At 45.0% G+C, this 27,968-nt stretch overlaps 2 protein-coding genes across 4 annotated transcripts in view; one reads left to right on the top strand and one right to left on the bottom strand.

Moving 5' to 3' along the window:
- pex3 (peroxisomal biogenesis factor 3) overlaps positions 1-7,939 on the bottom strand; it is a 28,043-nt gene extending 20,104 nt beyond the window's left edge. Inside the window, exons 1-2 of the mRNA XM_060831216.1 lie at positions 7,698-7,939; positions 3,456-3,587 (exon numbers count right to left, since the gene is read on the bottom strand). Of these exons, the coding sequence (XP_060687199.1) occupies positions 3,456-3,587; positions 7,698-7,770 (205 nt within the window). The 5' untranslated portion in view covers positions 7,771-7,939. The remainder of the gene's footprint in view (positions 1-3,455; positions 3,588-7,697) is intronic.
- A 198-nt stretch (positions 7,940-8,137) lies between these two features.
- Positions 8,138-27,968, top strand: part of adat2 (adenosine deaminase tRNA specific 2) — a 35,889-nt gene continuing 16,058 nt past the window's right edge. For all 3 annotated transcript variants that reach the window (XR_009645108.1, XR_009645107.1, XM_060831217.1), the window contains exons 1-4: positions 8,138-8,326; positions 17,441-17,545; positions 19,552-19,702; positions 23,284-23,390. Coding sequence is in view for 1 of the 3 variants with exons in the window: in XM_060831217.1 (XP_060687200.1) it covers positions 8,246-8,326; positions 17,441-17,545; positions 19,552-19,702; positions 23,284-23,390 (444 nt within the window). In the remaining 2 variants the exon portion in view is untranslated. The remainder of the gene's footprint in view (positions 8,327-17,440; positions 17,546-19,551; positions 19,703-23,283; positions 23,391-27,968) is intronic.

Consider the following 27,968-nt stretch of genomic DNA (forward strand, 5'->3'; position numbering starts at 1 on the left):
ATAAATGTTTGTCAAGCCAAATGATCACATATCCATTCTATTATTTCTTTATACTTTTAAGCTACTGGCTTATTATCAAAATACAGGGAGACCAACCAATGAGAAGAGGAAGCGGGGGAGAAAAGTACGAAAGGAATTTCAGTGTCAAAAAAAAAACACGACTGGCACAATACATGAGCTATCACAAACTCAGATACAAGTATCAGTGTATAGGGAGAGGCAAAGATGTTCATCTTCTTCTATTAATACTGCAGGTTATGTCAGCAGTGTTTCAAGGTCTACCACCATCTTACCAAGGGCAATTAGAACGAATAAAAAGTGCCAACCTCACCAGCAATGCTCACATCCTCAACTTGAATCTTCATTTAAACAAGTTCCCCACTCCTTTGGAAGCCCTGCTTCTTGCCTGGTGCTAGTAACCTCTGAGCGAACCTGCCTTTGAATGTGGGCAGGCTACCTAAACACAGAGTGAGGCGGAAGGAAGGGGGTAGTCAAAGTCAAGTTCAATTATATTCAAATTCCTCAAAGAGACCATAGGTGTGGAGGCTCGTAGTTAATTGAAGGTGGAGTCGCAGGTAGACAGGGTGGTGAATAAGGTGTTTTGTATACTGGCCTTAATTGGTCAACGCATTGAATTTAGGAGTTGGGATGTCATGTTGCGGCTGTACAGGACATTGGTTAGGCTAATTTTGAAATACCACATTCAATTTTTGCCTCCCTACAATAGGAAAGATGTTGTTAAACTTGAAAGGGATTTAAAAAGATTTACGAGGGTGTTGCCAGGATTGGAGTGCTTGTGCTATAGGGACAGGCTGAATAGGCTGGGGCTATTTTCCCTGGAGCATCAGAGGCTGAGGGGTGACTTTATAGAAGTCTATAAAATCATGTGACGGTTGATAGGGTGAATAGCCAATGGTAGGGGAGTCCAGAACTAGAGGACATAAACTTAAGGTGAGAAGGAAAAGATTTAAAAGGGACCTTGGGGCAACTTTGTCATGCAGATGGTGGTGCATGTATGGAAATTAGTTACCACAGGAAGTGGTGGAGGCTGATACTATCATGAAATTTAAAAGGCATCTGGATGGGTCTATGAATAGGAAGGGTTCAAGGTATATGGGCCAAATACTGGCAAATGGGACTAGATTAATTTCGGATATCTGGATGGTATGGACAGAATGAGAGGGGTCTGTTTCCATGCTGGATATCTCTATGACTGCATAAATGCATTTCTCAGCTGGGTCTAATGGATGGTGATCAGGAGCTTTCAAAAAGAAACCAGATAGCTACCTGATGAAAGAAAAAAATTGTGTAGGAAAACATGGGATAAATGGAAACAAATGAACAGAAAGAACTGCCATAGACCTATTAATTAAAATAATTTTCTACGTTGCAACATTCCACGGTCTTCTACAGTTCTTGGAGTGCACACTTATTTTCCATAACTGTTAGACATTGTAAGTTTCCATAAACCGAGAACTAGATTAATTTGTCAATCCAAGGATGTTTTAGATCTGCATTGCTTAGCTAACCTCCAGATAAACTCTGATGCAGAGATAATAGAATTCTACAGTACCCTGCTTTGGAAGGAAATATTCTGTTGCTCACTTATGAGAAAAGCATAAAATGTATTGTTTCCTTTATTCTTTCTTGGGATGTGGGTATCACTGGTACGGCCCTTTCTTAATTGCTCACACCTGCCATGTTGGGGTTCAAACTCATGTCACCAGAATATTAATTCAGTGTTGTGACTTCTAGTCAAATGACATTAAAGGGAAGTGCTGGGTAGTGGTAATGTATGCCAGACTGGGTAAGCATGGCAGAATTCCTTCCCTCGAGTGCATTTGTGAACCAGATAGGGTTTTTACAACAATCTTTGTTGGCTGTGATGATCGCCATCACGGAGACTGGCTTGCAATTCCAGATTGATGAGCTGAATTTGAATTCTACCAGCTGCCTGGGGAGGGGGCGAATTGAAGCCATCTCATTCGACTGGGTCTTTGAATTACTAGCTTAGTGACAATATCACATCACTACTTCCTTTTCACTTAAATGTTCTAAAATATTAAAATATTCTTAAAATACACAATGTCAACACAGCTTATACCAGATACTACCATCATTCAAATTTTACGTTTTGTTTCTGGTATAAAATAACTTCTAAACACTGTCCATTTCAGACTTGCAGTGTGATCTTAACAAGCACAATGTGCAAGTTCACTTGTCAAGCAATTAAAGTTTGTTCAATTACCTTCAAGGCTAATAGCATTAAGGGAATACAAATACCACTGGTGGAATAATAGGATGTGTATTAGATGATATAATACTGCTGTCCTGGTAAAACAACACATAATTTTGGTACGACGCACATGTCTCTATCACTGGGACAAGGCTCCTTTACATAGCTCGAGATAACCTAGTAAGTCACATCCCTCATTGACTAAAACAAACCTAACTGGAATCTGCATTATTAGGATGCCTGAATTAAGACAGTGAATGTCCCCCACAACATAAGAAATAGCAGCAGTAGACCACAAATCCCGGATGTCTGGAGTCAATCTATTAAATCTCCTCTTAACTCCCTCCACTGCAATTACATTTCTCCTCTTGTAAGAACTTGACAGTCTCCAAGTCTTGGTGTGGTAACATAAAAATGAGATTCCACCTCGCTCACCTTCTAACTTCCTGGCATGATACAATTAAAAAGCAGATGTTGCCAATTTGCCCTCATGCTTTCTGTTCTCATGCAAAGTGAATTTTTACACGTGGGAGTGCGAATGCCTAGATACTGACAACAAAACCAGGTAAAACAGAGGGAACTTGACACCACATCTGGCCTGTGTTTTGCCTGATGTCAGAGCACTTGAAACCAACAACTGGTATGTGGAATAGAAAAACGAGATTAAATTAGATTCTCTACGGTGTGGAAACAGGCGCTTCGGCCCAACAAATCCAAACCGCCCCTCTGAAGAGGAACCCACCCAAACCCATCCTCTCCCCTATATTTACCCCTGACTAATGCACCTAACACTATGGGCACTTTAGCATGGCCAATTCATCCGACCTGCGCATCTTTGGACTGTGGGAGAAAACCAGAGCACCCGGAGGAAACCCACGCAGACACAGGGAGAATGTGCAAACTCCACACAGACAGGCGGGAATTGAACCCAGGACCCTGGTGCTGTGAGACAACAGTGCTAACCACTGAGCCACCGTGCCGCCATATTGCTCTATTGCTGTTCTTGGAACTCCAATGATAAACCATCTGTTAATATTATCCAAAAGTACATTTAGGCAGTTTGACGCTCTTTAACAAAGTCATGCCTCCAGGAAGTCACCCCACTGGGAAGCTGCATGATTGCTGGAACCTGGGAACAGTTACATGGGACCGCTCTGGGACTGTGCAGTCATCACATTTTCCTTCAAGTAGACAGAATGATTTTTCTAACGGTTTTTACCAGTCATGTTACAAGTCCGTTGGTTACTCTCAAAATGACACAGCCGTCGCGCCTGTGCGATGTACTCAGCTGCTTCTCGCTCCTGTAGATCCCGGAGCTTCTTTTGAGCATACTTCCCTAGCAAGTACACACCTAGAAGTGAAATAAATCAATGAACACTTTGTTAGACTACTTGCCCCACTGAAAAAGCATGTTTTCAAATCATTTTTAAAAAGCCACATAAAGGCAACTGCACTTTAAAAGTACTTAATTAGCTGCAAAGGACTTTAGGATGTCCAGAATTTTGTTCTTTTGATCCACTGACTGCAAAAGTAAATCAATGGGTTAGAAGACAGCAACGCAAAGCAAAAAGCTGCTAAAAAGATTGCTGAGCCGATTGTGTATTTAAGCTCCTTCAGGATGTTTTAGTATATGAAAAGATACCAAAGAATGCTCTTGTCTGTGTTAAAAGGATATTTTTGCCCTTGATTACTCAGCATTCCTCACTTCGCTTCTGTCAGTATCCATAAAAAAGCCTGACTGTACTGATTCCAATGGATCAGCTGGTCCAAAGGATCAACTTATCTTTCTGTTTCTGTTGCCATTTGATCTGGCAGAACATTTCATGATAATAGTTAGAGGGTCCTTTATGTCCGGGAGGGATCTCAGGTTAGCATCTCCTCTGAAAGACGTCACTTCCTATGGTGCAGCACTGCTGCAGTACTGACAAAACAGGAATTTCTACAGCCAGGACTGAGAAGATCCATGATGGGAGGTTCAGCCAGGCTCCCAGTCTCCCTTCTGTGGTATCTTCCCTATCCCAAGCCGATGATGTGGAGTCCACTGATATGCTTGATGTCTTCTCTGACACATAGGCACTGCAGGTCTTCTGTAAATGGGAATAGTAAATGGGAGTACTCTATGCTACTTTCTCCCCACCCCCACCCTCCTCTAGCTTATCTCTCCACACTTCAGGCTCACTGTCTTTATTCCTGATGAAGGGCTTTTGCCCGAAACGTCGATTTCTCTGCACTTTGGATGCTGCCTGAACTGCTGTGCTCTTCCAGCACCACTGATCCAGAATATCCTTGAAGAGAACTAGTCTGCACAGAGGAGAAAGAGAAGCGAAATATTTTCTTTAAAGAACCAGTACACGCACAGTAGGCAGATTATTATTTTGTGCTGCATGACACTATCAATGTATAAAGTGGGGCTTGAAGTAGATCCTGTAAATCTACAACAAAGACAGAAATTACTAGAAAAGCTCAGCAGGTCTGCCAGCATCTGTGGAGAGAAATCAGTGACCCCTGCTCAGAACTAACTCAAATCAATTGGGTCATTAAAACCTAAACATTAACTCTTTCTCCCCTCAGATGCAGCCAGATGTGCTGAGCCTTTCCAGCAATTTCTGTTATTGTTTCAGATTTATATTCGCAGTTCATTTGTTTTGAAAATCTATAATTTTTTGGAATGGTACTGTGTTGTGAGGAGGAGCCTTCTCACCTCAGAGATAAAAGGCAGTAGATTAAAGTCCCACTATTCCAGCCCCCTGCTTGTCTAATTAAAAGCCAGACTGACACTACCGAAACAGTACCGAGGGAATGTCGCAGTCACAGGAACAGTCTTCAGGTGTGCTCAAATTGAGGTGGGCAAAAGATGTTGTGGCAGTGTTGCAAAGATGGGGAGTGGAGTTCTCCTCTGCTGACAGTTATCCCTCCATTAACACTGCAGAAATGGAGGAGCAAATTACTGCAGATGCTAGAATGTCCTGAAAACAAAAAAATGCTGGAGATCACAGGGGGTCAGGCAACATCCATAGAGAGCAAACTAATGTTTCAAGTCGAGATGACTCGTCATCAGATGTGATCTCCCACATCTTTAGTTTTCACTGCAGAAATGGGGTGAGCTCTGAAGAGTCGTATTGGTGAGGAGCGCGGCAGGAAACATGAACTCTGTTAGCGAGTTTTGCGAAGATTTGTAGCTCAGGTTGAAGTTCTGGATGTAAGCTTGCTCGCTGAGCTGGAAGGTTAATTTTCAGAAGTTTCGTCACCACACTAGGTCACATCTTCAGACGAAGCACTGCTGATGTTTCCTGCTTTCTGTTTATATGTTTGGGTTTCTTTGGGTTGGTGATTTCATTTCCTGCTCTTTTTCTCAGGAGTGGTAAATAGGGATCAAGTCAATATGTTTATTGATAAAGATCCGGTTGGAATGTCATGCTTCTGGGAATTCTCGTGCATGTCTCTGTTTGGCTTGTCCTAGGATGGATATGTTGTCCCAGTCGAAGTGGTGTCCTTCCTCATCCATAGGTAAGAATACTAGTCAGAGAGGCCAGTTGATGAACTCTGTTCCCCCTGTCTCTCTCCACCAACGTCAAACAATGCTGATCTTGTTAATGTTGTTCTTGGCTAGTGCACGTCTCGTGCAGCATAACCCACATGCCTTACTCTGTCCAAGCTCTTTTTTTCAAGCTACGATCCGCACAGAACATAAAAACTAGGGGCAGGAGTTGGCCATCTGGCCCTTCGAGCCTGCTCCGCCATTCAGTAAGATTGTGGTTGATCTTTTAGTGGCCTCAGCTCCACTTAACTGCCCTCTCACCGTGACCTTTAATTCCTTTATTGTTCAAATAATATCTATCTTAGCCTCAAAAACATTTACTGAAGTAACATCAACTACTTCACTGGGCAGGAAAGTTAATTCTCAATTCTTCCTAAATCCGCTCCCCCTAATTTTGAGGCAACGCCCTCTTTGTCCTAGTTTCACCCACTGATAGATATAGAAGGATGTTTCCATCTTATCTATTCCCTTTATAATTTTGTATGCTTCTATAAGACCCCCTCATTCTTCTAAATTCCAACGAATATAATCCCAGTCTACTCAGTCTCTCTTCATAAGACAACCCCATCAACTCCAGAATCAAACTAGTGAGCCTCCTCTGCACCCCTTCTAGTGCCAGAACATCTTTTCTCAAATTAGGAGACCAAAACTGTATGTCCTTGCTTACTTTCTGCTGCAAACAAAACTTTTTCATTGTAGTTAGGTACAGGCTGTTCTTCTAAACACACATTTTGTAAACACTGTTTCTACAGCGTGAACTTTTAATATGAGTGTTGGCTGTAACGTGATCACATCGTTAACACTTTAAACGCCGTTTCCAAAGCATGATTTTTCTATAACGGGGGGTAGGGGGGTGCACAAGAACATAATTGTTGCATAGTTTAAAAACTGACTCTACATGCCACAATCAATAAAATCAGATCAGTTCCTACCGCCCCTCTTATACCCCCCCCCACTGCCCCCAACCCCATCTCACCCCCCCACTGCCGCACCGCCCCCTCACCCCTTCAAACCCCCCCCCACTGCCCCCTCAAACCCCCCCCACTGCCGCACCGCCCCCTCAAACCCTCCCCACCGCCCCCTCACCCCTTCAAACCCCCCCCACTGCCGCACCGCCCCCTCAAACCCCCCCCACCGTCCCCTCACCCCTTCAAACCCCCCCAGCACCCCCTCACCCCTTCAAACCCCCCCACCGCCCCCCAAACCCCCCCCACTGCCGCACCACCCCCTCAAATCCCCACCACCGCCCCCTCAAAACCCCCTCCACCGCCCCTCAACCCCCTCCCACTGCCACACCACCCCCTCAAATCCTCACCACCACCCCCTCAAAACCCCCTCCACCCCCCCACTGCCGCACCACCCCCTCAAACCCCCCCACCGCCCCCTCAAAACCCCCCCCACTGCCGCACCACCCCCTCAAACCCCCACCACCACCCCCTCAAACCCCCCCCCCACCGCCACACCACCCCCTCAAACCCCCACCACCACCCCCTCAAACCCCCCCCCCACCGCCACACCACCCCCTCAATACCCCTTCAACCCCCCTACCGCCCCCTCAACTCCCCCCCCCCTCTCAAACCCCACCACCCCCTCCCCGCCGATAGACCACCACATTATTGCTGCTGGGGGGGGGGGGTGACAACAATGACAGCAGATGCTGGTACCCAGGCTCTGGGTCAGTGTGGTGCTGGGAGACAGCAGCAGCTTCAGGCAGCCCCCGGGGAGCGGGAACATCGACGTTTCGGGGACGCCTCGGGCTGCACAGAGATTCCCCGGGGGGAGGACGGGGAAGGCGATATCTGAATGAAAACCTCCCGGAGCGTGTTTCTGCCTCTCTTTTCCCCACCCCACCTCCCTCAGCCCCCGGGGGTTGGGGGGGGGGGGGGGGGGGTCAGAGAACCGCGGCTTTGGAGCCGGCATTACCTCCCAGCACGGCTCCGGTGAAGAGGAATTTCCTTTTGTGGCGTTTGACGAAGCTCCAGACGGACCGCAGCATCTCGGCGGCGGGAGGAGAGAAGCCTGAGAGCCGAGGCCCCAGCCCGGGCGGGGTGACACGCGGTAGCCGAGGCTGAGCCGAGCCCGGGGCCTTGAGATTCGCTTCGAGCCCGAGGCCCAGGCTCCAGGCTCCGGGCTTTACCGCCTCCCGGGACTCCCAGCGATTCCCTTCCCCCGGCCCCTAGCAACAACGTCCCGCGCCTTCCGTTCCGGTCTCAGTCCCCCCCCAATCCCTTCAAATAAAATAAACACACACCGGGTTTGTCAACGCCGAGCCCCGGGTTTTTTTTCCTCCCCGCCTCGGGTGTTATAACATTTTAATTAGGTGTGGGGTTTATGTTTTTGTGAGCGGGTTCGGCTGTCGGCCGGAAGGTCCGTCCCGGAAAGGGATCCGGCTGGTTCACCGCCGCGAGGAGGCGGCCCCGGCCCCCGGACCCCGGCCCCGGCCCCGGCCTGACCCCCGGGAGGAGCCCGCCATGGGGCAAGGGGACGGAGCAGGATTCCAGCCGCCACAGAAACAGGAGCAAGAGCAGTGGATGGAGAGGGCGCTCACCATGGTGAGGGGGTTAGGGGTGATTGGGGTGGGGGTGGACGGCGGGGTGTTGGGAGGGGCGGGACGGACGGCAGGGGTTTGGGGGTGGGCAGGCCGGAGGGTGGGGTTTTTGGGGGTGGGTGGACGGCGTGGTATTGGGAGGGGAGGGACGGACGGCAGTGGTTTGGGGTTGGCGGGGCAGATAGCGGGGTGTTTGGGGGTGGGCGGGGTGGATGGCGGGGTGTTTGGGGGTCAGCAGGGTGTTCGGGGGTGGGCGGGGTGTTTGGGGGTGGGCGGGGTGGATGGCGGGGTGTTTGGGGGGTGGCGGGGTGGATGGTGGGGTGTTTGGGGGTCAGCAGGGTGTTTGGGGTGGGCGGGGTGTTTGGGGGTGGGCGGGGTGGATGGCGGGGTGTTTGGGGGTCAGCAGGGTGTTTGGGGTGGGCGGGGTGGATGGCGGGGTGTTTGGGGGTGGGCGGGGTGGATGGCCGGGTGTTTGGGGGGTGGCGGGGTGGATGGTGGGGTGTTTGGGGGTCAGCAGGGTGTTTGGGGGTGGGCGGGGTGGATGGCGGGGTGTTTGGGGGTGGGCGGGGTGGATGGCGTGGATGGCGAGGTGTTTGGGGGTGGACGGCGGGGTGTTTGGGGGTCAGCAGGGTGTTTGGGGTGGATGGCGGGGTGTTTGGGGGTGGACGGCGGGGTGTTTGGGGGTCAGCAGGGTGTTTGGGGTGGGCGGGGTGGATGGTGGGGTGTTTGGGGGGGGTGGCGGGGTGGATGGTGGGGTGTTTGGGGGGGGTGGCGGGGTGGATGGTGGGGTGTTTGGGGGTGGACGGTGGGGTGTTTGGGGGTGGACGGCGGGGTGTTTGGGGGTCAGCAGGGTGTTTGGGGTGGATGGCGGGGTGTTTGGGGGTGGACGGCGGGGTGTTTGGGGGTCAGCAGGGTGTTTGGGGTGGGCGGGGTGGATGGTGGGGTGTTTGGGGGGGTGGCGGGGTGTTTGGGGGTCAGCAGGGTGTTTGGGGTGGATGGCGGGGTGTTTGGGGTGGACGGCGGGGTATTTGGGGGTCAGCAGGGTGTTTGGGGTGGGCGGGGTGGATGGTGGGGTGTTTGGGGGGGTGGCGGGGTGTTTGGGAGTCAGCAGGGTGTTTGGGGTGGGCGGGGTGGATGGTGGGGTGTTTGGGGGGGGTGGCGGGGTGGATGGTGGGGTGTTTGGGGGGGGTGGCAGGGTGGATGGTGGGGTGAACCAATGGCATCTTCATTTGTATCCACAAACTGTTTAGCTAACAAGGAGCCAATCACATTGTTGTTGACAGGCAGCAGGCATGTGCAACTGATAATCAGTGGCCATTTCATAGACAAATCAGCTACTTGTGGCCAGCAGAAGTCCACTCGTGCACATCTCTTGACTCCAGCTTATCTGTAACTAGGCTTCACCCATTGTTTGAACACACAGTTGTGTAAAAAGCACTTCCAAAGAGTGCCCAATAACTTGCTTTTAAAACGTGCAACGACTCCACAACAATCCCTCAATTATTAGATCAGTCCTTTTCTCATTCTGCAATCAATAAAATAGAAAGATGTGGTCTTAACAAAAATTTTCAGCTTCGAGATACATGGTTTGTTATTTATCTATATTATGGTATTCTTATACTACTGTGACAGCATGTTGATCAGCAGAAATCTATTCCACAGCAATGCTATCCTGTTTTTAGAGCTTGCAAGAATTTGTGTAACTTGTACTCACTAGTGATATTTACCTGAAGGAGCACAGGTTGAGAGAGTATTCTCCTTGATGGGAAAAAGCTGGGATGGTTATAGGGATACCTGTAGTGTTGATTTTTCAAAGGCTAAATTCCAGGTAAAATACAACTACCAAATGTCATGTAGTGAATTTGTAGATTTTGCATTGTCTAATAATAGTCTGCTGAAAGGTGCAGCATTAAACAAAAATTACCATGTAATTTCTCTGAACTATTGCAGTCAAATGTATAATTTTCACCGAGTCCAAAAGATTACAGTAAAGGTATATTCATTTCATATTGACATGAGGATCAGCTATGGCATGATGAGATGTCAACATAATCTTTGTACTTATGAGTGAGTAACCAAGTTTGGTTTATGCTGATGTTTAGCTGCTGTTTCACAGGTGAAATTACAGCATTAAGTTGAATGTATGAATCAAAGCCTCAAACACACCCTGGCAGTCCTGGGCTCATGATTGACTCAAAATAGAGAAGATTAATTTTTGAAGGAACTGAACATGTCATAAGGCTTCATCAGGAACACAGAGGCAAATTGAAGCCTGGCAGGATGTGTTGTAAACTTCAGCTGAGCTATCAGCCCCCATACATGGCAGATTGTTGTAAAGAAGGGCTGTGATCATATTCTGTAGTATCCAGGACAGTATTTAATCCTAAAGATTATATATGGTCATTTATCACCGTTGTATTAGTGAAAACTTGCTGTGTTTCCTATATGGAGAAAGTGAGGACTGCAGATGCTGGAGATCAGAGCTGAAAATGTGTTGCTGGTTAAAGCACAGCAGGTTAGGCAGCATCCAAGGAACAGGAAATTCGACGTTTCGGGCCCTGATGAAGGGCTCTGGCCCGAAACGTCGAATTTCCTGTTCCTTGGATGCTGCCTAACCTGCTGTGCTTTAACCAGCAACACATTTTCAGCTGTGTTTCCTATATCACCATCTGAATGATATTTGAGAATTATCTCATTTATTGTAACATACTTTGCAGTCCTCTGGAGTATATTGTATGAATTTTTTTTGGGTCTTTTATTTGTGTTTGGGGGACCGGGCACCTCGGCTATGATGAGCTGGAATTTAGTGTTGCCATTCTGGGTTTGGTTTGGAATGTCAAGAACCATCAGCGGCAGGAGTGGGTTCAACTTAGAAAAGACTAAATCCTTCCTCTCCATTCTGCAAAACGTGAGCGTGAGGAAAGAAATCTAAAGGGAGCTTTGATGAAAATGTGTCTCCACAGCAGGGTTGGCAGCCCAGAGTTTACTGCAGTAATTCAAACAACATTCACTGGAATAGAATTGCAGTGCACCATTGATGATAGGAGAGATGAAAGGCACACAATAGACTCTTACAAACAAAAACTGAAATTGCTGGGAAAGAAAATCCGATCTGGCAGCATTGGGGAGAGAAACCAGAGTTAACATTTCAGGTCAAATGACCCTTTCTCAGAACAGGATATTGGGTCTATCCCATAGATCCACCCTTTAGGCTTGCGTTGGAATCAATGGCATGGCTCATGGGTGCTCTGTTGGAGTGGCCTACAGTCAATATTTACTGCTTCAGTTTCTGCATGTTTGTATATTCTGTGTCACTGCCCCAGAGGTAATTACCCTGATGCCTGTGGTGCAGATTAATCTGATTCAGTGAGGCAGGAGCCTGTTGGGGGACTGAGGCAGCTGAAATGTTTGATCAGCAAAGGCCCTCAGGCACCTGCATCGCTAGCACATAGTGCTGAAGGAAGGCCCACCAAATACAACCATAGCACTGCGCTCCCTCTAGTGTTCACAATCCCTCCTCCTGTTCGCTGCTTCCGAAGGTGAACTGTTAAGCTTTGCTGAATAGTGGATACATATCGCACAAATTTAACTCCATCTCACGTTTCTTTCCTTCCTTGAAAATTGCGAGCTTGTACTTGGCGTAAAAGCTGAAAATCTGATTTTATGACAACACTGGATTTTGCAGCCATTCTGCACCATTCCAGGAGCTAATGAATCTCCCTGCCTGTGATTCCAGGAGACCATTTGTCCTGTAATTCTACAGGCGGTCAATTGGTCAATCGCAGAGTCTCCTCCTGCTGCTCATGGGTCTTCCTCATTTTCATTGCATTCCCACCATCAGCCATTAAATGAAAGAGGAGCCCCAGGAGATCAGAATTGGAAGATTCTGAGTCAGTTCTTTCAGAGTACTATTGAGGGTACATGCCTGTTGTCTTGGTTGAAGTAGCCCTTTACATCCCCAGGATTGGTGGCCCTGACCAAAGCCAGTTCAAGAATATGCCTGTCGCTCACCCGTGTGTTTCTGTTCATTTCTCAAAGACAGCAGCTAGGGAGACAGCAACTTTCCTGTCCACAGCTTTACCAGCCACACTACCAACCAAGCTGACTAACCCCTCTCCAGAGATCCATTTATTGTGGATATGCCTTGCTGTATCTCTGTGAATAGAATTGACTTTCCACACCACACCACACCAGGCATGATGAAGTGTTCGCCACTCCAGTTGGAACTGCTTAGCATCCTTGGTCATCAACGCCTGTGGTTTATCTTTCTGAACCCAGTGAGACTCATGTTAATTTATTGTAGGCATTAACCCCAAATATTTCCTGTAAAGGTTTAAAACAAAACATTATATAAAGGGGCACAGTCTCTTAAGTTTATCTCCTGATGAAACAGTAAATACCGGATTATCACCAGTCACTGCATTAAAATGTTCTTGCAATTCCCCCCTGTAGCTCACGCCTTTGCATATGTTGAATTTTTGACAAAATGTAAGGGACTAACTATCAAGGTCACACATAATATTTCATATAGTTTTAGTTTGGAGCAGACAGTCTGGCTGTAATAACTCCCTGTTGTAGTTCTGTTCGCCGAGCTGGGAATTTGTGTTGCAGACGTTTCGTCCACTATCTACATGACATCCTCAGTGTTTGGGAGCCTCCTGTGAAGCGCTTCTGTGATGTTTCCTCCGGCATTTATAGTGATTTGTACCTGCCGCTTCTGGTTGTCAGTTCCAGCTGTCTGCTGCAGTGGTCGGTATATTGGGTCCAGGTCGATGTGCTTATTGATTGAATCTGTGGATGAGTGCCATGCCTCTAAGAATTCCCTGGCTGTTCTCTGTTTGGCTTGTCCAATAATATTAGTGTTGTCCCAGTCGAACTCCTGTTGCTTGTCATCTGAGTGTGTGGCTACTAAGGATAGCTGGTCATGTCGTTTCATGGCTAGTTGGTGTTCATGGATGCGGACCGTTAGCTGTCTTCCTGTTTGTCCTATGTAGTCTTTTGTGCAGTCCTTGCATGGGATTTTGTATACTACATTGATCTCCTAGACAGGGGACGAAACATCTGCAACACAAATTCCCAGCTCAACGAACAGAACCACAACAATGAGCACCCGAGCTACAAATCTTCTCACAAACTTTGTAATAACTCCCTGTTGTGGGAGTTTGTAAGCCATGAGCCATAAATGTTGAGAGCCAAGACACTTGATTGTAGGCATTCTGGCCATTGTTGAATACTGACTGGTCTTAAATACCAATAGCTGATTATAGAGGCAGAACTACTCTCACTCATCATTACTTGAACTCCACAAATATTTACTTTTAAAATTCTTCAGTTGCACATTGTGAAAGCTTTAAGTGATTGTTTTACTTAAGAACTAGGAGCAGAGTAGGCAATTCTGCCCCTCAAGCCTCAACTGTACTTTCCTGCCCACTTACCATAATCCTTCAACACATTAATAATTCAAAATCTGTCTATCTCCTTCAAAGGAATTGTCAATGATCTGGCATTCACCACACCCAGGTAATAGATTCCACAGATTCACGACCCTTTGAAAGAATTAATTTGACTACATCTATTTTAAATCTGCTACCCCATTACTTAAAATTATTACCTCTGTTCCAGATTGCCCCACATGAGCATCTATACTTTCTCCACCACAATTTGCCAATTTCCTTTAGCATTTTAAATGCCTCAGTTGGCTCTCATGTCATTCTTCCAAACTGCAGAGAGTACGAACCTAAATTGCTCAATCTCTCTTCATTAGACAGATCCCTCATCTCTGGAACTAATCTGGTGAATCTTGTTGACTTATTTGAAAACCTTGTCTCTTTGCATTTCTAAATAAAGAAATTAACTCATCATTGGTGGTCCCTTACAGATGAGGATGATTGTCTTCTGCTCTCAGGGTGAGTATGTAGGTGGCTGTACAGACTGATGGGGCTATCGCAGGCTCTGTTACACTTGGGACAGAAGGTGGTCATGGGAAGGGTTGACTGGGGCATTGGTGAGGCAACGCGCTCCTTTCGCTGTGTTCTCCTGGCTTCCATTTTTTCCCAATGGCTAGTCTCTAGGTGGTCAACATCTTTCCGGATGCTCCTCCTCCACTTTAGACGGTCTTGGGCCAGTGATTCCCAGGTATCAGTGGGAATGCTGCACTTCACCTGTGACGCCTTGAGGATATCCCTGAAGTGCTTCCTCTGTCTGTCTGGAGCTACCCTGCTGTTTTGGAGCTGGGAATAGAACACCTGATTGGGGAGTCTAGTGTCGGTCATGGGGACGACATGCCCAGTCCTTTGAAACCAATCAAGGGTTGTCAGTGCCTCGATGCTGGGGGTGTTGGCCTGGTCAAGGACTCTGGTGTTCATACATCTTTCTTCCCTGAGGATTCGCTGGATCTTCAACAATGCACTATCAGACTGTTGGTAGTACAAAAAAATTGAGCAACAGGAGTTGTCTGCTGAGTTTAGAAGACTAAGAGACGATTATTAAAACCTGTCAAATCCTTGGTAGGGTTGACGTGGAGAACTTATTTGCTGTTGTGGGAGAATCTAGAGCCGGTGGGTCGATCATTGTCTAAAAATAAGGGATGATCTGCTTTAAGACAGGCGACGACAAATTCTTTACTCACAGAGGATTGAGAGTTTTTGGAGCTGTCTTCCTCAAGAGGCAATGAATGCTTTTAAGGCTGAGGCAGATAGATTCTGGATAAGTGAGCAGGTGAATGGTGATCAGAAGTATGTGGAAATGTGAAGTAATCAGAACAAGTTAGAGTGCCCAGTTCCAAATTTGAATTTTTACACGTGAAAGCATTTAATTTTACCTGTACAATATTTTGCATAACTCTCATGGATTTATTGCTTTAAAGAAAGACTTATGGGTATCAGTTTGGAAAAGAAGAAATGGATGGTTACAGTGTGGTAGGATGTGTAATGTATAACATACTTCATAACACTTCTGGTGTAGAATAGTACGATGGATACAATAGACAGCTAATATCCCAGTCTGAGTTAGCAAAGGTTGCTTTGGACCTGCTGCCTCTTGGTCCTCCCCACTTAGGGAAATGTATTGCCTTGAGACATACTGAGATCAGTCCTCATTTTCTCTGAGATCCACAGGGTAGTATGCTCACCAGATTACTAGCTAACAGCTGGCTTCCATCCTTGGGAGGAAAACTGTTGGGGTTTTCTGGAAGGGCAGCCATCTGACTGGAAGTTATGATTGTGTGGATGTTGAACAGAGACCAGTTTGGGCCCTGCAGCAGTCAGTGAGTGCGTCAGTCCACGTCTGGATGCTGACTTGAGTAAGGTGCCCAAAGGCTGTTGGCATCCGTAAAAATACTCCCAGAGTATTCACCTCTTCAGAAACAAGTGTATTAAGCACAAACCTATGGGTGGGGAGGAGAGATATTTGTACATTTTTAAAATATATTGAGTGATCATCAGTACCATTGGTTATCACCAGGGGGTGGTGTTGCTGTTTGAAATTAAAATGTTGAAAATGCACCTCAGGTATTATCAATGTAGGTTAATGTTTTGGGTTTTTAGGTATGAACTTTGTCAGTAGATTATGTTGAGATCTCTGGATTAAATGTTTATTTTCTAAGACACTGTTGAGAACACATACTACAAGACAGATATTTTGTAAAAGGCCTGTTTAGTAATGTTAAAACGCACCTGTGGAGCAGGTGGGATTTGAATCAGAGTCTCCTGACTCAGAGATAGGGACACTATCAATGTACCACAGGAACCTGTAAGTAACTAATTTCACTCACTTTCATGAACAGGCAGCGGCAATATACCTTGTCCTCATATGAGGATAATAATGCAGAGTAGATGTTTCTCCCCAGTATAAGAGAAGTTATACTATGTTTGATTTTATTTCTTGTCCAACTAGATTTTTGGCTTTTTTGTTCCAAAGTTTGAATGCATTTAGATCTCTCTAGGTCGGTTGGAGTTCAGCAGGAGTCAGTGATGGGACACAACTATTCACGTTGTACATTAATGATCTGGACAAAGCGATTGAGGGCGTTGTTGCTACGTTTGGAGATGACACAAAGCTAGTTGGGTGGGTCAGGTAGTATTGATGAAGTGAGGAGGCTGAAGAAGAACTAAGACAGGTCAGGAGAGTGGGCAAAGAAGTGGCAGATGGAATACAATATGGAAAAGTGAGGTTATGCACTTTAGGAGGAAGAGTAGAGGTGCAGACTATTTTCTAAATGGGGAAAGGCTTCAGAAATCTGAAACTCAGGATATTAAGAGTCATAGTTTAGGATTCTCATACTGTTAACATGCAGGTTCAGTTGGCAGTTAGCAAGGCAAATGCAATGTTCACATTCATTTCAAGAGGGCTAGAAAACAAGAGCTGAGATGTACTGCTGAGATTGTAGAAGGCTCTGGTCTGATCACATTTGGAATATTGTGAACAGTTTGAGCTCCACATCTAAGGAAATATGTGCTGGCGTTGGAGAAGATCCAGAGGAGGTTTAAAAGAATGACCCCAGGGATGAAGGGCTTATATGAGGAGTGATTGAAGACTCTGTGTGTATACTCAATGGAGTTTAGAAGGATGATGGATATTTCATTGAAACTTATAGAATACTGAGAGGCATGGATAGAATGGATGTGGGGAAGATTTCCACTAGTAGGGGAGATGAGGCACAACGTCACAGTGAAGAGATGACCCTTTAGAACTGAAATGAGCAGGAATCTGTTTAGCCAGAGGGTGGTGAATCTGTGGAACTCATTGCTGGAGATGGCGGGTGAGGCCAAGCCATTGAGTATATTTAAGACAGATAGGTTCTTAATTAATAAGGGGATCAAAGGTTCCAGGGTAGAGGCAGTAGAATGGGGTTGAGAAACATATCAGCCATGATCATGGTGCAGCAGACTCGATGGGTTGGAACCTAATTATGCTCCTATATCTAATGGTTTACAGTTAGAACAGTCTACTCTGTTTTGATCTCTGCTTGTTTAATCCTTTACAGTGACTCAATTCCAGCTTTTGTCAGGTTATAGAACACAAATTTGGTTTGTTACTCTTTGCCATTGTGGCTGCAGCAGGAGTATTAAACAAGGAGTGTTCCTGAGGCGAGTTAATGTTCTCTCTGTTTTATTTGCAGGCAAAAGAAGCTTTAGAGAATGGCGAGGTGCCTGTCGGGTGTCTGATGGTTTATCGGAATGAGATTTTGGGGCAGGGAAGGAACGAAGTGAATGAAACCAAGAACGTAAGTTAATGTCTGAAGCCTAATGTGTCAGAACAGAGTATGAGGTATCATGACATTGAGGGATGCCAAATAAACGCCTTATCACCATCCAGACCATCCTCTTCCAAATATAGTCAGTGGGTATATAATGGGTGACCACTTGGACTTTGCCTATTGTATACATTTACTGATGTCAAAATTTAGCTCACATTCCAAAGCATTTTGTTTGTTGAAAACCCAGGTGACAAAAGCAGGTATAAATGTACATTATGTCAAGGTCTTTTAGACGAGATAAGGTTTCATAATCATGAATGCCAGCCTTGGTTTGAAGGCTGCAAGCTGCATGAGAGTTTGAAGTGTTCTACTGTTTTGGAAAGTTCTGAGAAGATTGAGAGTAGAGTAGGAGCTGATTTGCCAATCTTGTCTTCCATATCTGTCCTTCACGTGCCTCCTCTATGATACCTAATAATCCACCCTGTCCACTGAGATTTGAAACTCGGATCTGGGATGAGGAGAAAACAATCTCGCTCCATCTCTGGAAACCGTCAAGGTAGAGTCAATGGCAAGGACATTGTTTCTAGTGAAAAGAATGGGCTTTAGATACTTCGATACCCTGCTGAAGGTAATTCTGCTGGTTCTTATCAGATAATCTGATATCACAAAAATAGTCATAGGACTTTGGGAAGAGAAGAGCTTGGTGTCATCAATGCACAGTTAAAGGTGATCCCACATCTGAAAGTGTCAGTAAAATCCAACAGAACTGTCTAGAAAAGCACCTTAACTTCATCTTCATAATCTACAGATGAAGGTTAGCAGCATCAGCTGATTCCTTGACTAACCTTGTCCTTCTAAACTCTGGTGGTATGTGTTAATGTCCGGTCACCTAGATTTTCAGTAATGAAAAGGGTGGCGCTGGAAAGGCACAGCAGGTCAGGAAGCATCCAAGGAGCAAGAAAGTCACGTTTTGGGCATGAGGCATATGGCATTCCTGATGAAGAGCCTATGCCCGAAAGGTTGACTGTGCTGTCTGACCTGCTGCGCGTTTCCAGCACCACACTTTTCGAAATTGATCTCCAGCATCTGCAGTCCTCATTTTCTCCGAGATTTTCAATGAAAAGAATACCAGGTCCTACCCCCAACTCTCAGCTTCTCCAATAAAATGAAAATACTGCAGATGCTGAAAATCTGAAATCAAAACAGAAAAAATGCTGGAGAAACTCAGTGGGCCTTGTAGCACCTTTGGAGAGAGCACAAGTTTCAAATCCGTTATGATGATTTCAGAACTGAATGGGCTCAAAAATGATGGTTTTTATTTTCCATCTCCTCCACTGACAGTAGTGTAAAAAAATTTATTTACAGCCTCCTGCAGTCCCGAGGAAAAGTCTTTAGATTGAAAGGTTAACTTCGTTTCTCTTTCCACAGATTCTGCTGAGACCTGCTGATTTTCTCCAGCATTTTCTCTTTGTATCTCAAGTTCACTGAGCACTACAGAACTACCGAGCACTTCGTCTTTCCTTTGTCAGTCAGCTCAGAACAAAGTGCTGGTTTTGCACCATGGTTCGCTCTTGCTCCCTTGTTACACTGGTTCTGTTGAAGTCCTTTCCCACATCTGGGTCACCATTGGACTTGATCTTTCCAATGCTGTACTCATAGGTGCCCAGTACTTGACCTGTACAAACTTTGATCCAAAGCTTTGCTAACTGCCTTTGTACTGTGAAAGGTGGTTCTTTGCCTCTGTCAGTCTATGCATTCTGATTGGGGCAGAATGTTAACACACTTGAGACTCTGATGGATGCAGGGAAATGGAACAGGAAAGGGGTGTACAGCAGTAAGCAGAACATACCTGGAATCCTCTTGTAGGCAAAGCAAAAATTGGAGGGCCATTCTGTGTTGCATTTAGATCCTGTATCACTTCAAGATTGCTGATCTTGTATATGGTGGAGTGTGACTATTTTTGAATCACTATGACCTTTCCTAGTTTCCTGTGTTCCAAGCTCACGTTCTGAAATTTCTCTCTGTCCTTGCAGGCTACCCGACATGCCGAAATGGTTGCCATTGACCAAGTCTTGAAGTGGTGTCACCAAAAGGGCAGGGACAGGAAGGAGGTGTTCGAACACACGGTGTTGTATGTCACTGTGGAGCCTTGCATCATGTGTGCAGCTGCCTTACGGCTACTGAGTATCCTTTAGTAGTTATATCATTTTACAAGAGACATAACTCTGAGTTCACGGAACCTTTCAACATAAAGAAGTAATTTTTATGAGAATTGACATCCAACCTCACTCCTAACCACAGCACAGGAGAGCATGAGTTCCAAAACTTGTAAGTGGTGGTAACTTATTAATTTGATAAATGTTAGTCATTTAGAAACAATCTGGAAGGGAGCCTTATTCTTAAGGTTCTCATTCTTGTGTTTTAATCCCTCCATCGTCTTGCCCCTCCCTGTCCTTGTAATCTCTCTAGCTTTACACAGCTCTAAATCAGGCCTTTTGCACATCCCAATTGTAATCACTATCACTGATGGTTGTATGTTCAGCTGCTAATGCCTTCAGCTCTGAAATACTTCCTCTAAAGCTTTCTGCCTCTCTTTTCTCCTTTAGATGCTCCTTAAACCCACATTTTGCCCTCATTCCCAGATTTAGCATGGTGTTCAATGTTGTTTGCTAACCTTCCTATGAAGCACTTTGGAAGTTTTCCCTAAGTGTTATTGACACAACAGTAAGCGAAAAGCCTGATTTCAAAGCTGTGTACAGTTATCTACGAATGAAAATATCAAGCAGCTGTCTAGTCCCTTATCCTCATTTAATTACATAGCCAGATTAAAAACCTTCATTTCTGTCTCTTCAGTGTCTTGTTTTGGTGGGGGCGGGTGTGCTATTCTGTAACCAGCATTTTGATTTTTGTCTGTATTCATTCGGCAAATTCGAGAAGGATCATTGTCTTGCTGAATTTCTGGAGGAATGGTGAGCAATTAGAATTTTTCAAAAAAGGAACATAATTGTAGGTGTTTGCTGCAGAGAAAATCTGCGCACACACTTCTGTCCAGAAAAACCTTGCAGGACATGAGACTTCATAGTGAGCTTGTTAATTATTCTAATTCAGTGTCACTTTCCGGTGCATTTAGAATGGGCTATTTATAGAGATAAATTACAGTATAATGTTGGTACTCAGTTGAACTGCACATCACAGCAGCCACTTGGGAGAATGGTTAAGTGGGACACAACGCTCTCATCCCATAACTGTGTCGAGCAGTAATTATACGTGTTGCTGTGCAGTGAATGCATGTTCCTGTCCTCTGAGCAAATGGACATACCTACAGTGGTTGAGGGAAGCATGGCGAATAAAATGAGAGTAATTGAATCGAAGGTATAACATTAGAATCATGGCCTCTCACTTAGTTGCTTCATAGGTCTTTAGTTTGTTCGATTTTATTGGTGTTCAATTCTCCAATTTGAACAGATGTGCGTAAGCTCCCTATTGGACCACAAAATTGCATCAAACAGACTTAACCTTTTTTTTCCTTCACTTTATACTGGTGGTTGATACAAGAAGATTGACCAGAGCAGTAGCAGGACTCCCTGCTCCTTAGAACACATAAATCCCAATATAACTCCATGGGACTGTGCTATTTCCAATTTCCCCAAACCAATGCCAAACCTTTACATGTCAGAGATCGTTTCTTTACTCAGAGAGTAGTAAGGGTATGGAATGCTTTGCCTGCAACGGTGGTAGATTCACCAACTTTAAGTACATTTAAGTCGTCATTGGACAAGCATATGGACATACATGGAATAGTGTAGGTTAGATGGGCTTCAGATTGTTATGACAGGTCGGCGCAATATCGAGGGCCGAAAGGCCTATACTGCGCGGTAACATTCTATGTTTTATGTCCTTACTCTCATGCTTTATTTGGTCAGGATCCTAACTGTGTGGAAACCCCCCACCTCCTTCAATTATCCATTCCTTGCAGTACCTTTTACTACCAAGGTTCTTGTTATGTAATGGTCAGTGCCCCTGTCTCTCAGCCAAATCTTCCAAGTTTCCATCCCATCCCACCAACTGATGGCTTTGGAAACGTGGCCAAACAGATCGAGTATCAGCTTGTAAATTCTTCCATCATATGCCAACAGCAGTTGGTAAGTGTAGGAGAATCTCTGGTCAGTCATGTGATGGAAGGAAATTGGAGTCTCTGGTATTGCTATCTGTACCTCCAGGCTATAACTTGCATAGAAGAGTGTGCATTGACATGAATATCTGGGCAGCTTTCAGGATCTGGTCAGCTCAGTTGGCTGAACAGCTGGTATGGATCAGGTTGGTGCCAACAATATGGGGTTCACTCGTCATTCTGGCTGGATGAATTCAGCTCTGTCTCCTTCACCCACCCAGGGTGGAGGTCATGGTGCTTTGGATTGAACCTGCCTTCGGACACAGAGCTCAAGGATCTGATCACCCACACAGCACTCGAGAATTTAAATGCGTGTGACTAAATAAATATTGAATTATTTGTTAGAAAACCCATCTAGTTCCTTAATTTTCTTTCGGGAAGGAAATCTGTCTTGCTTGCTATGTCTGGCCTAAATGTGAGTCAAGACCCCCAACATTGTGGCCACTCTTAAATGTCCTCTGAAGTGGTCTAGCAAGCCACTCCGTTGTCTTCGAGAATGTGGCTTTCCACCACTTACTCAAAGATTAGTTTACTTATCAGTGTACTCGTATCCTGTGAAGGAAAAATAAAATAAAATTTCCTGACTTACTGTGTCTTCTGCCCAATCCTCGATGCTTGCATTTAAACATATGAAATTCTTGAGGGGGCTGACTGGGTCGATGCAAGGATGCTGTTTCCCTAGCTAGGCACTCTGCAACAGACTCACTCACAGTCACAGTCACCAAGTTGGGAGAGTTTCTTCCCCCAAAGCATTGTGAATCTTTGGAGTTCCCTGTCCCAGAGAACTGGGCTGTTATTTGTTGATTATAGTGGGGGCAGAGTTTGGTGCATTTTTGGATACTGAAAGAACAGGGATCTATCTGGGGATGAGCAATAAATCCTGGACAACCAGTGATGCCACAAATGAATAAAAAACACCTTGGGAAGGTGGACTCAAGATCGAAGTTCAGCTCAAACTAGTTGTATGGTAGACCAGGCTCCAGTGATTAAATGGCCCATGTTTGCTCCCCTTTCTTTTATGTGCCAAGATTGAAGAGTTTGCGTAGTGCTTTATCACCTTGAATGTACATCTGAAGTTGTCATATACACCTTGACCCTTTCGCAGGACTGTCAACAGCAACATAGCTAAATAGCCGGTCCTCGTGTCCAGAGAAGCTGTAGGTGGAGTAACCAGAGGGCACAGAATCAAGGCAAAAAGAAGCAGAAACTACCCGAGGGACCCTTTCTTTTTTTAGTAACACAGTGAGTAGTTGTGATTTAGAAAGTCACAATAACAGTCAAAAGAAAATAATTGGAGGAGGGAAGTACAGATGTGAGGCTACAGGAAAAAGCAGGGGAGCAGGTGAATTGGATAACTTTGAGCCCTCACAGTTTCACAATGGACCGAATTGCCTCCTTTGTTGCACCACTCTATCACTAGTTTAACAGCGATTCAGTACCTCACTCCTACATCAGTAGAAAGAAAGAAGTGATAGAAATGTGCAGTTGGTGGAGGAGAGGAGACACAGGCACCTTCTTAGTTTGTTTTCCCTCTTCCTCCTAACCACATTTTTAATAGAAAAGGAGCTTCTTTTCCTTCTTAACCATGCTGCAGATATCCCACTGGTTGTGTACGGTTGTCAGAATGAGCGGTTTGGAGGCTGCGGTTCTGTACTGAACATTTCCCAGGATGATTTACAGCACACTGGAACACCTTTCCAGGTAACATCTTCTGCAGCTCATGTTGTTCCATTCCACCAGAGGCTTTTTGTCTAGAGGGTGTTGCAAGCTCATGTCTATAATGCTGTTAATCACTTCCAAGAAGCTTTCTATCAATGCTTTGTGTTCCAGCACATAGCTAAGGAAGCTAGCAGTGACGGGGATTTCTGTGGTTTCTCGTAGTCTTATGACTGAAGCATTGCATAGGGACATGCAAACCCACAGCTTCAACATTAGTCTGGCTTATGGGTATGGATAATTCTCTTATGAATCTGAAAGGGTTAATTTGTGAGGACCTGGCGTTGTCCCCTGTTTATGGAAGCTTAGGGTTTTTTTTCATTCATTTATGAGGTGAAGGCATCACTGGCTAATTTACTGCCCATCCCTAATTACCCAGAGGGTAGTTAAGAGTCACCTACATTATTATGGGTCTGGAGTCACATGTAGGTCAGACCATGTAAGGATGGCAGTTTCATTAGTGAACATTATAGAGTCATAGAGATGTACAGTGCGGAAACAGACCCTTTGATCCAACTTGTCCATGCTGACCAGATATCCCAACCCAATCTAGTCCACCTGGCTCATATCCCTCCAAACCCTTCCTATTCATATACCCATCCGGATGCCTTTTAAATGTTGCAATTGCACCAGCCTCCACCACATCCTCTAGCAGCTCATTCCATACATGTAGCAAGGACCCAGTGTTTGTACTTAATGTGAATGATCATTTATTTTAAATAAATAGACTAGCTACAGGTAAACGATTATTAATCATCAGTATATAACTCTGAGTTAAAATTCTAGCACTATTATAAATTCCTCCCAATACCTACATCCAGACCAATATAAATAGACACAAAACAAAACATGACTAGTGAACAAGCTGGGTCTTTCCGACAATTGGCAGTGGGTCTGTGGCCATCAGAGGACTCTTAATTTTGGTTTTTTATTGAATTCGCCTTCCACCATCTGTCATGACGGGAATTGAACCCAAGTCCTCAGAACATTACCTGGGTCTCTGGATTAATTCCTCATTCCTGATGAAGGGCTTTTGCCCGAAACATTGGTTTCCTGCTCCTCGGATGCTGCCTGACCTGTTGTGCTTTTCCAGCACCAGTCTAACCTTGTCTCTGGATTAATAATCTAGCAATAATACCACTAGGCCGTTGCCTCCCTGAGAGTTGTACTGTTTACAATGTTTGCACCGTTAAATGTTTATAATGAGTTGATGGGGTAGATGGAAACTATTCCCTGTCGTGGGGGGATGTCAGAATAAGGGATAGGCACTTTAAAATTGGAGGGGCAGGCCAGTCAAGGGGAACACAAGGGGTGGTGGAGAGCTGGTGTTCTCTTTCCCCCAGAGCTGTCGAGGTTGGAAAGCGAAATTGATAGATTTGTGCTGAGCAAGGGTTTTACAGTTTAAGGGGGCCAAGGCTGATGAATGAAGATACAGATCAGTCACAATCTAATTGAGTCTCGAATTAAGACATGAGAGACTGAATGGTCGCTTCATGTTCATATGTTCCTTGACTCTTCTGTAAGGGCAAACATTACAGCTGTTTGTGAATGAGCACCTCACTGCCTTTCCTTGGCACTATGTATTTTTCTTGGTTGACAGTTTTGTTTTAAAATGGCTAGCCTGTAATGACCAGTGAAGTTAGGAGGACAAGCTGTATTTTGTAGAAACTTTTCCAAATCCAAAGTGCACATTCTGCAATTGTGCTACACATTGATTGGGCTAAGTTGATGCTGAGTTTAATGGAAAGAACATCAATGTATGAAACCGGTCCTGTAAAATAGGTAACAACTAGACATGGTTGATAAACTGCTAGAGGAGTCATACATGTCATTTCAGTCTGTCAACGACTATGCATTACAGAGATGCAAAGAGTGAAATATTGCTGAAATTGAGGGAATGAAGAGGGTGTTTGGTTGGCAAAACAGGCAGAAAAAGTGAGGAGACGTTCATATCTAAAAAAGAAACTCCTGAGAAATGACCTGATGTGGTGAGGGGTTAAGATTGTGGAAAGGTTGATCGGGGAGATGTGGAGCACATATTGCTGTTTCTTCACTGTCGCCTGGGCCAAAATCCTGGATCTCCCAGAATTGTGGGTGTACCTACGTCAAATAGACTGCAGCTGCTGAAGAAGGCAGCTCACCATAAACCTCTTAACTGCTGACCTAGTCAGTAATGGCATCTCCTGTAATGAATAAACACACTTGTGGTGGAGCATCTAAAACTAGTCAGTGTATGATGTGAAATCCACGTGGTGTCAATGGAATTAAGGAGAAGCTGGTCAAACATGAGGGTGAAATAAGGGGAAGGATATTATAATATGATGGTAGGAAGTTGTGGGAGAGGCATTTAGAAAAACCTCATGTGGAGCATTTGATTTTGTGGCGTAGATATGTAATAGGAGTAGCTGAAGAATTCCCATGTGACTGTTTTATCCTTGTATCTTGTTGTGCTCAGCCTTCCTGCTGGGCCAGGTACAGCTCAGCTCTCCTCTTTGCTTACAGCACATTATCAATCCTGGCTGTGGGCTATATGTATGAACAAACGTAGATCGCCTTTGGTTCTTTAGTCAATAGCTGTAAATCTCCACCCTCTGGATCCTGTTGTTTGGGAGTGAATTATTTTTGTTTACTCTGTCCATACCCTTCATGATTTGCACACTTAAGTAAAGTCCCAACTCTCCTTCCCCAAATTTAGGCTTTTTTCCATCTCTCTATATTCCTGAAGTCTTTCATCTCTGAAGCCATTCCTCTGTTGACCCTGTCCAAAGCCTTCATATCTTACCTTGAGCGCAATGCCCAGAGTGAACCAAATACATGTTTTAGGGCGGGTTGGAGGAGTCAAAACAGCCAAGAAGAGGAAAGAAAATGCATCGAATAAAAATACATTTCGTATTTCTGATTTTGTAAAGAGCAACTCCTCATGGACTGCAGGTTGACCACTGCGACTGTATGATTTCTTAACAGATGATCCAACGCTTCCTGTTACACACTTCCTCATGCCTCAGTACCGGCCTGTCTCCCTCTGTGGCTTTGGAAGTTCCCTCACTCCCTGTGCTGGCTTAATTCCACTCTTGTCCTTGGCTACGTTCATCCTCAACTTTCCCCCAATGATTTCACTGCACTGACCTGCTACGTGCTGTGTACTGTTTTAATTAATCTTGGATTGACAGCTTTCACTGCCCCTGGGAAAGATTGTTTCCTGTGCCTTGTGCTGACTTCTGCAGAGTGCAGAGCCAGAAGTGATATGTCTAGTTCTTGTGCGTGTTTTCTAAAAATGGATTTTAAATAATATTGAGTTTGTGCATGTCAGTAGGGAGTGGCTGAGCAATATATTTTGTAAAGCAATTCAAAATTGTATTAGCATTATTAGGTTAGACATAGAGCTCGCCTATCTCCGTACTGCTCCATTGGAGATTAAGAATCCCACTGGTCTACAAAGGAACCTCGATTATCCAGCATTCGACTATTCGAATATCGGATTATCTGGCAAGATCACCAGGTCCCGATGCTTGGCTAAACGATGTTGTCCGGGGCATTCGATTATCTGAACAAAATACTCCCTGCCCGTGTCGTTTGGATAGTCAAGGTTCTCTGTACTTTTAAGACAGAAGTTTATGGATTCTTGATTACCAAGAGGTGAAAGATTAATAGTGATATGTATAAATGTGGAGCTGAAGTTCAAATCAGATTAACCAATGATCTTGTTGAGCAGAAAAACAGGCTCAAGGGGCCAAGTGACCTCCTGTTGTTCCTTCCTCATCTGTCCTTTTGTGCAGTGGCATTGTCAATGTGCTCCAGAAAAATTCCTATTCCAACTATTGCTAGCAATATCTAGAACGTGGCTTTGCTAAGGACATGGAGCAGAGGCATTCTTCACAAAATTCAGCTGGGACATTGAAGATGGATATTTGTGTTTGATTATTTGGATAGAAATAACGTGCAAGGATATGGGGGGGAAAAGCAGGAAATTGGCACCGATTAATGATCGTGATTTGAAGAACTGATGCAAACACAATGAGCTGAATGGCCTCCTTCTGCACCATAGATTCTGTGACTGTGAGGTGTTTCACCAGTGTCTAGCTTTGGGTCAGTGATAAAGACTCCCATCTGTTAGGGGACAAAGTTGGAAACAGTGTTAGGACTTCATGTATGACTGAGAATTTGGGGTATCTTTTCATTTTCAAAAAAAGACACTTGAGAAAACTTCAGGTCGTTTAGCCAATCTGACTAACAGTCTAACTTTCAATATTGGAGCACGAGAAAGCAAGATAGCTCATTTGCCATTCAGTAATGTTGTGGCTGATCTCCCACAGCTTCATTTTTCTGTACTGTTCCTTTGATTCGCTTAATGCCCAAGCGTCCACAGCTGATAACTCTTCAATACTGAAAGTACCAAGCATCCATAACTCGATGGTACACTCTACTCCCATCAATCTACTCCCATCCCCACTGTGTACCAGCACTTGCTAAGTGCCAGTTTGATTGAGGGATATAGGTGCAGAAATAAGAATTTACTTTATTTGCTGAGGGGATGTGGGCATTGCTGTCTGTATTTATTGCCCA

Source organism: Hemiscyllium ocellatum, chromosome 10 (assembly GCF_020745735.1).
Source record: "Hemiscyllium ocellatum isolate sHemOce1 chromosome 10, sHemOce1.pat.X.cur, whole genome shotgun sequence".
Lineage (NCBI taxonomy): Eukaryota > Metazoa > Chordata > Chondrichthyes > Orectolobiformes > Hemiscylliidae > Hemiscyllium > Hemiscyllium ocellatum.